Raw genomic sequence first — 12,508 nt, forward strand, 5'->3', positions numbered from 1 at the left:
ACATGGTATGTGAATTCACTTCATACAACTGTACATTCCTTGTACTGTAACTTAGTTCATGGAAACTACTTTTCAATGTAGAAAGAACAAGGGAGGTAGTTGGAAAGCTCAAGGAATTTCGTAGGTTTTCTATATTTTAACATTCTTTAGCCTAAAACATAAGTACTGTGAGCGGCACATTGCACGTCTACACTGTGTTTAAAATCAGTCTATCCAGATCACTGAAATCTTGTTCAGTAACCAGCTTCTTTCTTCCAGTCAAAGTGACCTATAATTTTGATCTTGAGATCAAATAATCAATAAGATTATTTCATACCCTTAGCTTACAAGTTATTCACACAGTTTGGCCATTGTGTTGTGATATAAAACTAGTGTTTTTGTATGTAAACCTTTCCTTCCTTCACTCACAGTGACCTTGGACTTAAACCGTTTGAAACAAGATCTCTAGACTTATTCTTTAACCCAAGTACAGACCCAAATAAAGTTTTTCCAAGTATGTGATCTAGAACTTATGTGTTCTTGACCTTTGGTGCATTCACCGTGCAAATGATTTATTTTTAACCTCAAGTTCAAGCTACCAAATATAAATTCGAGTTAAGAAGATATTAATCTTCCTTTAGCCACAGTGTCTCTTTTTATCCTATTCACCACAAAATCAAGAGGATTTTTCCATACTCCATGTATAACTGTAGATTGTGCATGCCGTAATACAAGTTATTGCACAAAAACAATGTTTTCGTCACGTGACGTTAACTTTTGGCGTTTGATCCCCAAATTATCAGGGTTCATTCAGACCCAAAGTGCAACACATCCACTAAGTTTGGTAACTGTAATTGTGGACAATTTGAGTTATTTTGCAGAATCCACTGATACTCTCCCGGTAACACATCTTAAGAGCGATCGGTATAGTTCTTACCTCAAGGGAAAACCATACACAAAGGTTGTAATGGCAGATGGTGGAGAATATAAAAGTACGTTGTTTTCTTTCAGTCATTGTGACTTCGACCTTCACGTTTTTTACCCTAAAATCTAGAGAAATGTTCCTTATCCATCGACAAAGTTTGGTACTCGTAGCTAATGAACAACTCAGTTTATAATGCGGTAAACAGCAACAGACGGATGGACAGATGAACAGAGGGATGGACAACATTAAGCATATGTTCTACTCCTTTCATTGAAAGATATTATAATAATCAGCATAATAACATATTTTGACCGACGTAGCTTATTCTACACGTTATGTGGGTTTTTTTAACTTGTAAAATATAAGAAGTTCTGTGTCTATTTACTATCTACGAGGGGTAAAGAAACGCTCTGAATATCAGTACAATGTAGGCTTTATTAGTGAACTGTCGATCATTGCATCCCCTCCCAAGTACTCCCCATGCCCCTGTATGAAGTTTATCACTTTCTTAGTCTGATTGTCCCATTATTAAAAGCCATTCTATGCTTATTTTCAGTATGATTCAAACACTGGAATGCTGCACTTCCAACTAAATGATGGCTTTCAAATTGTCTGTCCCTCAACAAATATTTGATAACAGGAATCAGCCAAAAATCACTTGGAGCTAAATCATAGATGTATGGAGGATATGGCAAATGTTTGATTCTGTGTTCATACAGAAAGACTGTGACGGCATCTGAATTATGCACTAGTGCATTATCATGGAGAAGATGAATACGTCAGATATCTCTTAGAGGATAAGTGGATAAATAGCGTTCCAAAACATTTGGCAACACTTTGGAGGCATAAAATGTCTAGTGTCTCTAGCAGAGCTTGGCGAAGGTAAATGGTCGACCGGACCTTTGTCGCTAAACAGTACTGCAAATAAAACTTTACAGTCCGACTACGTTCAAAGATTTGTGGTCTCTGGTTTTACAGTCTGCTCTTTGCTTAACGTTATCTATCGATTGGTGTTAAATTTAAAGAAGTTAAAAGAAACAAACAAATTGTAACAAAATTTTCAGAACTTTTCAAATGTTCTTAGAATATACGACAATTTTAATAAATGAACTTACTAACGTGATTGTGCATATACAATATATTCTTTTATATGCAATTACTATCTGGATTCAAAAACTTACTTTTTGATCGTATTTCCATTTTCATTCTCATGAGACTCAACAGGTTTTGAATGCTTAAAAGCATATGCCAAGATATCTGCTGCTCTTCCCGAACCCTGAAATACATAGATTTTAGATTTTTAAAACTGTGCATTCCTCATGACACATCAAACTCTTTAAGGTAGCCTTGACTTTTGATCTTTTGACTTAATGCAACCTCCACTTTCCTGTATTTCAATGTGAACATTCATACGACCAAACCAATTAAAAAAGTAAACAAAAAAACAAAGGATCTTGCAGTCTCAAAAGAACTGATGCGTTCAATTATCAAGTTTTTAGAATAACAGCGCCCAAGAGCTGAACATTAAGCACAGAACTTCAGTGAAGCCACTAAAGAATGAACTTTTTTCAGGGACTGAAAAAGTATGATGGGAGCAGATTGATGTTATCAAACCTAATTTTCAAAATTATTACCTATTACATTAAATGTGTACATTGGTTGCTACCTATGCTGTTGTATCTGTAAAAGGCAGTCATCTGCTTTCGGCCATGAAAAAGTTTTTGAGAATAATAAAGCCAGGTAAATTTATTGGCGACAGCTTTAAATCCAAGCTTTATCAGTTCCATTGTCAGATAAGAGTGAGGCCAAAGATCGAGCTTTCCCATTGTTCACTTGATCATTGTCTTCGTTGACATCGCTACCATATCCATGTATTCCGTACCAAGTGGCGTAACACTGGATTTGTTCACCAGATACGTCATCAACATTGTGCCTACCAGCTGGACCAGTGATTAGGCAACCAACAAGTATGTGACTTCAGACTGGCTGACTAACTGGAATACTGGCTCGACATCTAGCTGGATGGTCAGCTGAACAGTTTGCTGGGTAGGCGGCTTAATAGCAAAACAGACGGACATGTTCATTTTTTGTTCCATATGTGATTGGTCGTCATTCACTGGGTTTACAGCTCTCATCCATTTTTCATCAAGCTGACTATCCATGATGTTGACAATGTAGAAGTCTACACATAGACTTTCGGCAAGAAATAGGGCTGATACATCATTGGCAATCCTTGGAAGACTTAAGGAAGTATAGATTCAGGTTCCTATCCCATTCATTAAATTATCTTACAACTGATGATTATCTTGCTTCGTCAAAATGGTTTAGACTAATGTTGTTGAGCAGAAATCGGTCATCTATTCCTTTGCCTATCATCATTTTAACATTGTGGCAGGAACTGGTGTGGGAGTTGGCAAAAAGGATGGCGGTGGTGGTAATGGCAGCTATAGTCACAGCTGTTGTGCTATCTGCTGGCAAAAATCATATGTGCGGTCATCACTGAAAAACAAAACTGTAATGAACATAGGGCCAGTGAGTGATACGGCTTTAATTACCAAGAGTGACGAAAGGTGAATTATCACATTAAATCAAGGATGAACCAGTTGCAAGGGCATTGGCCAAAAGGTGATGTGATTTCTATTGAAACAAATTGTAGACTGTAGACTCTAACTGGTGCTCATTGCCCAATATTTCAGCCAGGCAAAACCTTGATATTGATGCCAGGTCCAGCATCGATCACGTTTTTACCAAATTCAGCAACACAAAGCAAGCTGCGGAAAAACACAACGTTCGATATGTTTACCACGAAAACTTTCTTGTAAATGTATGGGATGTCCACACTGCACATAAATGAGAGTGTGTGTGTGTGTGTGTGTGTGTGTGTGTGTGTGTGTGTGTGTGTGTGGTAACAGCGTGATGAAAATATACTGATTAAAGAATTTCTGAGAAGAAATATTTTGAATTCCCGGGTACTGGATTATGTGCAAAAGACAAAACGAAATTTCGTATCTGTCGACTTGACTTCGCCAGTCTCAGTCCTCCTTGCAAATATTTAAATAGCACAGCGGAATATGTTCTTTCCAACTTAGAACTGCAAACAATACAATTAAATTTTTATTTGCAATCTGTGCAAGCAAGGCATGTGTCTTGACTGTCCTGGGTGAATAAACATTTTTTGAACTTGCTACATATTGTTGCCATTGTATGTCTGAAATGACGATAAACAGCAATAGAATATAGAAAATAACAATCCGAAAGTGTCAACACAATCCATAACCGCACTCATTAAAACACAAGTTAAAAATTCAACCAATGTGCATGATTGAAAAGTACAAACCAATAGTTCAACAATAATATAGACACTTTTTGATGAATGAGCATAATTAAAAATAATTTTGATGGATATCGAGAGAAGATGAAATGCTAAATTAATAGTACCAGGGTTAACATTTAAACTGCTTAATATCCACTTTATGGGTATCCACCTAGTGATGGAATAGGGATGTCACTTGGAAGAGTTTGTCTTGATTCGAGACGATTTCGGCAGTTATTTCCTAACGTTAATTTGATCGGGGAACACTTGCAGCTGAGAATACTTTATTGTCAATCCTGTCTTTTATTTAGCTGGATAAAATATACATAAATTGACAATAAAAAGAACTTTACAATTAAGGTTAATCTAGTGCTTGGTTTGATATGTAGACAGATGGAAACACGTACAGATACCAAAGTGTTCATATTTATCCAGGTTTAATGCTAACCCAGGTCTACTGTCACAATCACGTATGCACTGAAACATCGCCAAACTGACCCATCTGTAACTCAGTTTTCTTTGTACAAAGACCAGATATTTTGATCTTGATAAATCAGTATTAATACAACCTGAACCTCTTTAGATACTCGTATAACAAAAACTGAAGAAAAAAATAATTTCCACCTCCTATAAAGCAACTGTTTTGAGCCACATGATATTTGATTAAAGAAACTTCCGTATATAATTCAACAGTAAATTTTGCTGTTCACTTATAATTCAATGAAAAATGAAGAGCATTATGGGATTGCAGGTTTAGCTACACAGAGTTTGCATTTAAATATGCATCACACACACACACACAGACATACACACACACACACACACACACACACACACACACACACACATATATATATATATATATATATATATATATATATATATATATATATATATATATATATATATATATATATATATATATATATATATATATATATATATATACCATAATATTGTACTTTTATACAAGTTCATTTTTCTTTATACCTTTACGATAAGAGCTGGTGTATTTGTCTTGAGAGCATTTGCAACCGTCTTCAGTGTACCTATGCCTCCCTCTAAAACCAGCAATATTATAGGCACTCTCACAGTAACTGCAATGGACAAATCAATAAAATATATACCACGTCCAATTTGACACACCTGCATTAACGAAGAAAAATTCTCACATATCAAGGTGTATATATGAAGCCATAGTAGCACATGATACCAATGTCGAAGCGCTTGATATAAATGCTTGGTGTTAGTCTTCATGTCCGTTGCATTGCAAATTATTACAGGACACGATTGGGAATTTTCACATTTTCCAATAATAAATAATGTTTAAGATAACATGTACATCAAGAACAATCCCATTTTAGTAATGTTCTTCAAGCATTTCTGGCTGTGTCAGAAAAAATGACCTTTCTGTCTTTTTGAGGCAAATGAAGATGGACAGTGTAATAGAATATGTAATTAAGCCAGTGGAGTAAACAACATTTAATTCAATGGTTTATATTTCTTCCCAAAGGCAAATTAAAAAAAAAAATATTATGTGATCGTCAAACTTGGGATGTGCTTTTAAATGGTTGGGGAGCTTGCCTGTTGATTCTCTCTATTGTGAGTATAATTATAATTACTATCGTATCAGCAAGTATAATTCTGAGCCAGCCTGGAATCCTTTAAACCATAACAACATCTTGGATATTGTTGAAGCTGCCAAATTAAGAGACCAGTCATCGGTTTACTCAACCACTTAAAACCCATTTCTAGTTCATTTGACTCATTGTTTATTGTCATGTATTGCTTATTATTAGAATGTCATATGCCAATCAGGAAAGGTTTTCTTTACAAACCTATGCAGTATAGATTTTATCTATTTAACAACATGATTTTCCATTGTCATATCTTATAATGAACAAGAAAGAAACATTGTGGGGAAAAGAATATTTGGTTCAATGGGATCTAACGGTAGTTAAATAAACTTTTATGATCTCTATAGTATGTATGAATAAACATCTATTAATAATTGTTCCCATGTATGTATTTGGATGACTTTCTGTCCCTGACAACAACATCACAAACAATTTATAGAAAGACATTTCCTGAAGAAAGCCATATATTAAGTATTTAGGCTCTTACCTTTTTGTTCGCTAGGTATATCTTTCATTCTTTAAGCCTTTTTATATAATTTTCCCAAATTCACTTTTTAACTTTCATCGTTCTGTGCTACATGCTCACGTTTATTTGGAATCACCTATCCTTCCATGGGTTTCTAGCATTTGCTTATATTTATATATTTGTAAAACTTTACATTAAATTGGCACCACATAGCCACTAGTGTGTTTATGTGCCATTAAACAACATATGCATCAAATCTACACCACTTCCAACTACCTTCTCTCCAGTCGACCTTCCGGACATGTTTGCTAATTTCTTCCTTGACAAAGTACAAACCATAAGAGATAAGCTTACACCACAATTTCAATTGACTCGTCGTCACCATACAGTTGGGATACAGAATTTGAGCGGCAACCATTAGCAGCATTTGAACCTGTCTCTGGATTTCGTACGTACAATCCTGATCAAGAGTGCACCAAAGTCATGTGAACTTGATCCAATTCCAACATCAATGCTGCTTGAGTGCTTAGATCCAGTATTGCCTTCACTAACTGATGTTATTAATACCTCTCTCTCATCAGGCGAATTCCCGTCATTTTTCAAACTTGCCATTGAAAAGCCTCTGCTGAAGAAACCAACACTAGACCATAACGATTTAAAGAACTACCGCCCAGTTTCTAATCTCCCATTCATATAAAAAATCTTAGAAAAGGTTGTTCTATCCCAGCTTGTATCCCATCTGAATTCAAACAGTCTTTTTAGCAATGTACAATCTGCATATCGCCCTTGCCACAGTACTGAAACTACTCTTCTAAAAGTAGTTAGTGACATTCTCTCTGCTTTGGATAGCGGAAAGATTACAGTCCTCACTCTCCTTGATTTTTCTGCAGCATTTGACACAATAGACCATGATATATTACTTCACCGTCTCCAGCATGTATTTGGCATTCATGATACAGCCTTACTGTGGTTCAAGTCCTACTTGGTCAACAGGACACAAATTGTGTCTGCAAATGGAATACACTCCAGCCCAGTTGATCTATGTCGTGGTGTTCCACAGGGGTCTGTTTTTGGACCTGTTCTCTTCATTCTGTACACTCAGCCGCTCTCAAGTGTCATAGATTATCATCCAGTGTCTCACCATTTGTACGCTGATGACACCCAAATATACAAATCTAGCCACCCAACTGAAGTTGATGTTACCATCCAAGGTGTAGAGAGGTGCATTTCTGATGTGAAATCATGGATGACATGTAACAAGCTGCAGATGAATGAGGATAAAACTGAGGCCATTCTGATTATAACACAAAGATTTTCTCATTCACATCCTTTACCTCAAACAATAAATATCAGCAACACCAACATTAAATTCACACAATCAGTACGAAACCTAGGTGTTACTCTGGACAGTAATCTCACATTGCACCAACATGTCATGAACATATGCAATGCTGCATATCTTGAGCTGAGACGCATCAGCTCCATTCGCAGATATCTTTCAGTTGATGCCACCAAAACACTTGTGTGTTCATTAGTACTTTCAAGACTGGATTATTGTAACTCAATTATGTCTGGTTCTTCTCAATATCTACTCCAAAAGCTTCAAAAAGTTCAAAACACAGCTGCTCGGATCATACTTACTTATCATACCACGATCAGAGCACACCTCCCCGCTGTTCTGTACCCTACACTGGCTATCCATTCGATCCAGAATCAAACACATAATTTGTTCTCTGTGCTACATTTCACTGTCGGACTCTAGTCCAACATACCTATTTGACCTCACCCATGTGTACACACCAGCAAGATACTTACGCTCCTCTTCTGACAATCGTATACTCATTATTCCCACTATGAAAACAAATTCATATGGACAGCGTTCTTTTGCATACCAGGGCCCAGCAACGTGGAATGAATTGCCCACTGAACTTAGACACAAAGACACAGTGATCCCATTCAAGTGTGCTCTCAAAACGCACTTATTTCGACTGCAAGAACAAACTTAAAGACCTAATAATGTTTCCTACCTTAAATATTCTCAGCATGTTTTTTTTTCTTCTATGTTTTCTAATTTCATGGTGTTTGTGTTTGTAATCATATCATTATATATGTTTTTTATCTTATAGGTGTTATCTAATGTTATAAAGCGCTTAGAGTTTCTAAAGATTAGGCGCTATACAAAGTCCTCATTATTATTAATTTTGTTATTATTATTACTATTATTATTATATATTTGTTTGATTTTATGATATTATTTTAAGCACTATGCAGAATTTAAACATTATCATGGATACTGTTATAAACAAAACTTCTATGCCATTTACATATGCCATGAATGTCTTAACTTCACACAATTAGGTGGAGTGGTCTTTTTTAGTAGTCAGAATCGTTTTGTTTCGGCTGGAGGGGGAGGGCTCAGTTCAATGGGGACTACTCTAACAGAAGATATAAACTTGTCAGGTATAGCCATTCTAAAGGAGCATTTTTGTTTTCAAATGTTACCTAAATTTTGTTCCGCAATAATTTTAGTGCTAAAATGGACTTGTGTAACTTTCAGTTGTAATATCCATGTAGAGAAAGTAATAATGGATTTTATTATGCTGAAGACATTCAAGAAAACTATTACGTGTCACTGGTGTTCCACAAATATGTTAACGGTGAACATGAATTCCACCCACATCACGTAGTAATAATCTTCCACATGATGCATTTATAGTTCTATAAACAGCTTCATTCTTGTCGTTATTATTAGTCGTAGTTGTTCTTGTAGTAGTATTACTAGTAGTGTAACAAATGATTTTTCATTGATTGACATGACATCATACGACTTTTAATATCAAATCATGACGTATCTGACTTTTGATGTATTTTGTAGCTGATATTGTAATTTAACTTTGCAATTAGCTAAATTTCATTTTTGGATGCTACATCATGAAAAACTACCATGACAAGCCTTTATTTCAGAGACTGGTATGGTCAACGAACCAGTAACCATGGCATACTGACCTCTGCTTGGCACTGAATTAGTTTATAAAACTTCTTTTTCTCTTTAGAAAGGGTCACCCATGAGCGTATATATATATATATATATATATATATATATATATATATATATATATATATATATATATATATATATATATATATATATATATATATATATATTTGAAAGGTTAGGTAATATTCTTCTCTGTTCAATTACTCATGTTGCTTCTATTGAATTATGGAAAACTGCTGTCTTTATATATAACAAAAATGGTAATTCTATCTTAAATGTAAGATCACGACTCGTTAGGTTAACTGCAACAGAAAATCCAGATCATCGTTCGAAGCGACAATTTGAAGTGATCGACCAATCGAGATTGAATTATTGTGATAAACATGTATATGTATTACCGTCTCCTGTATTAGTTCCCCTTTGAGAGATTTCTTGCTCCAGCTTGGCCCTGAGTTTTATCTCGGTTGCAAACTTGTGTTGGGTTCCATCATCCACCATGATAAAGTGGCTGTGATTAGGGTCTAGGAAACTCTCCTTTTCTTTCGGGAGTTTGTCAATATAATATTCTACTGGCCAGGACCACTGTTAGATAACGATAAGAAATACATAAGCTCCATACTTGCCTTGCCCTCAGTTAGTTGATATGCTGTAATGAGATTCTGTTGGAAATATTATGGATATCAATATGATAAACAGGATTCATACAAACGGTAATATCATATTTCATGCTGTGGCAAAATTAGACCCAAATATGTATCTGGAGAGAGAGTGTTTCCTACACAAATCACACTTAAATCGGCTGCCGCATTGAAAAATTTTAAAAAATTACAAAAGTAAAACCGAAGAACAAGAGAAGTCGTCTTCCTGACTAGCATCATACGCGAAGAACAATCTTGCAAACAGTTCATCCTAGTGATCTTGAAGAGGACATGATCAATTATTATCCATTCATGTCTTCATTAACAACGAGTGAGAAATGATTGGTCAAGAAAGAAGGGCTTTTAGCAGCTCCTAAAGATAATCTTCAGATATTCGACCTAACCGCTTACAGAAAAGATCAGTTTCATTGGTGCATCAACATCTATGTCCTAAACAAAGTACCCATCCAAATTAACAACGATCTAGATCAACTGCATTTAGCCTAAGCCATCGTGGTGGCTAGAACCTATGCTGAGAAAACTGACACAGCAGATGGAAACTATTGTGGGATATTAATTATAACATTGAAAACCGCCAAACAATGAAGAAAAACTGAAATCGTTTTGCAACCAAAAAAAATCAAATGATAGCGTGTGTGGAGTGTTAAAAATATAAATACTTTTAGAAAATGCAAGATAAAAAAAAGTGTACCCTCAGATCATTCGTAGAGATCTTGTTCCGAGGACCAACATTTACATACGGAAAATACATTTACATTTAACATCACTACATATTTTCACGCTGTTACTAGTATCGCAGGATTTCTTGGATGTGGATATTATTGCAACAACTATATGGAGTTAGCAATCGGGTGCAATCTGTTCATTGTGGAGAGACATGTCGTGGCAGTATAGCGCCCTGACATGGCATTCCTGAAGAACATAAAGGAAAACAATGATACTTGTTAGCCTAGCATGTTTCGAATTACATCTCATAAAACAGATAGAGAAACGTGCTTGCAAATTAATAACTGAGTGTTCAGCGTCTGAACAGCATGTTCATACAATTAACAAAAAGTTATGTCGGTGCAAGAAAGAAACGATGCCGCTTTTGTGGTTTAAGTCGCCGACTTGGGTAATCAATGCATTATTCACTACCTACCTCAATCCTATCAATATATCTGCGGTCGATATCCTTCCAAAGCTTTGTGTTACGCATATTACTTGTGTGATACTCAAGACAGGTGGATACGACATACTAGAAATAGAGGATGCAAGTAGATTGGGCCTTATTCCTTAAATTGTCGGGATTTAGAAGAAGAAAAAAAACTGATCATGCCAGAATGTCACAGATGTTAATTTCATGTGTGCCCACCTGCTATCTTTAACTAGCTCTGAAAAACATAATTACAGAGTAAATCATTGAAGAGTTGTATGACTGAACTATCCAACGTAGCATACTTTATAAAGTCAAAGATACCAAGCAGTAGAAATGTGGGAACACGAATTTATAAGCATCGTCCAACTTACGATCTGGTAGATATCCCGACGTTGAATCCACGCGGAGGGGTGGGGTGGAAAAATCAAGAATACAGGCTTGATCTATGAATCCGACAAAACTAGTATTTTCGGTGTGTAAATGCTCGACCATTCCCCTGTCCTCCTATAATTATGACACAACATATCGACGTGAAAGAAATCCGTCAGTATGAAGATTTGATCATATGTCAAGTTGTTCCATCGACGACCTTGTAGCACCCCGTCTTACTTCATTTGCCACGGAAAACTGATGTTCCTATTATGTTGTACCTGGGCTGAAATAGGTAATCAACGGCAACCTTGTCGCCTCAGTGACCAAGAACGTGCTTGGCAGTAATGTGGGTTGTTGATTGTTAAAAGCATACGAAATTTGGCACAGCACAACACCAAAAGGATTGTTCAGGCGTTATTTCAAGGAGCTTCAACGAGTTTCTAAAATTCTAACAAGTAGTCAGCGGCTGTCCTTTCCTGTGTCATAGTCAATATGATAAAGATGAACAATGGATTGGACCCCAAGAAATCATCACTTTGGCTCATGTAGAATAGAACGATGGAAGATGGTCGTTTGCTAAATTCATGTTGAATTATCTGTGGTGAAACCTCGCTCAACATCCGACATTTGCATAACACCGAATGGTTGGAAAATAAATATCAATACTTTCAACTCATCGTCGATAACGAATCTCCAAGAGGTGGGGTTATACGTGACAATATTAAGATCATGACAAAATATGATATGCACCCAAGGAAAAGTCACCGTCATTCCACATTTTAAAAGTGATTAATGAATTCTAAGTTATCTATATTGTATGCCGAGGAGTTGCACCACGAGGAGGACTTGGATCGGAAGATCTGTTCAAATAGACATTTCGCATGACATTACCACTTCTGACCTGAAACATATGGTCACTCGATGACTTCATCCTTTAAAAAACTCAGCCTTGACGCAAGGAAAAGAATTTTTACAAAACATTCTAATCACGAAGCAAAGTTCCAAAAAAGCCTCTTTGCAA

General features: G+C 36.0%; 1 protein-coding gene across 1 annotated transcript in view; it reads right to left on the reverse strand.

Annotated features, from left to right (window-relative positions):
* The window catches only part of LOC149791825 (transient receptor potential cation channel subfamily M member-like 2), a 188,742-nt gene that overhangs the window by 133,890 nt on the left and 42,344 nt on the right, over positions 1-12,508 (reverse strand). The window contains exons 9-11 of the mRNA XM_089969480.1: positions 9,717-9,900; positions 5,208-5,314; positions 2,086-2,180 (exon numbers count right to left, since the gene is read on the reverse strand). Coding sequence (XP_089825606.1) covers positions 2,086-2,180; positions 5,208-5,314; positions 9,717-9,900 — 386 coding nt within the window. The remainder of the gene's footprint in view (positions 1-2,085; positions 2,181-5,207; positions 5,315-9,716; positions 9,901-12,508) is intronic.

Source organism: Sinohyriopsis cumingii, chromosome 9 (assembly GCF_028554795.1).
Source record: "Sinohyriopsis cumingii isolate HCF-2022 chromosome 9, ASM2855479v2, whole genome shotgun sequence".
NCBI lineage: Eukaryota > Metazoa > Mollusca > Bivalvia > Unionida > Unionidae > Sinohyriopsis > Sinohyriopsis cumingii.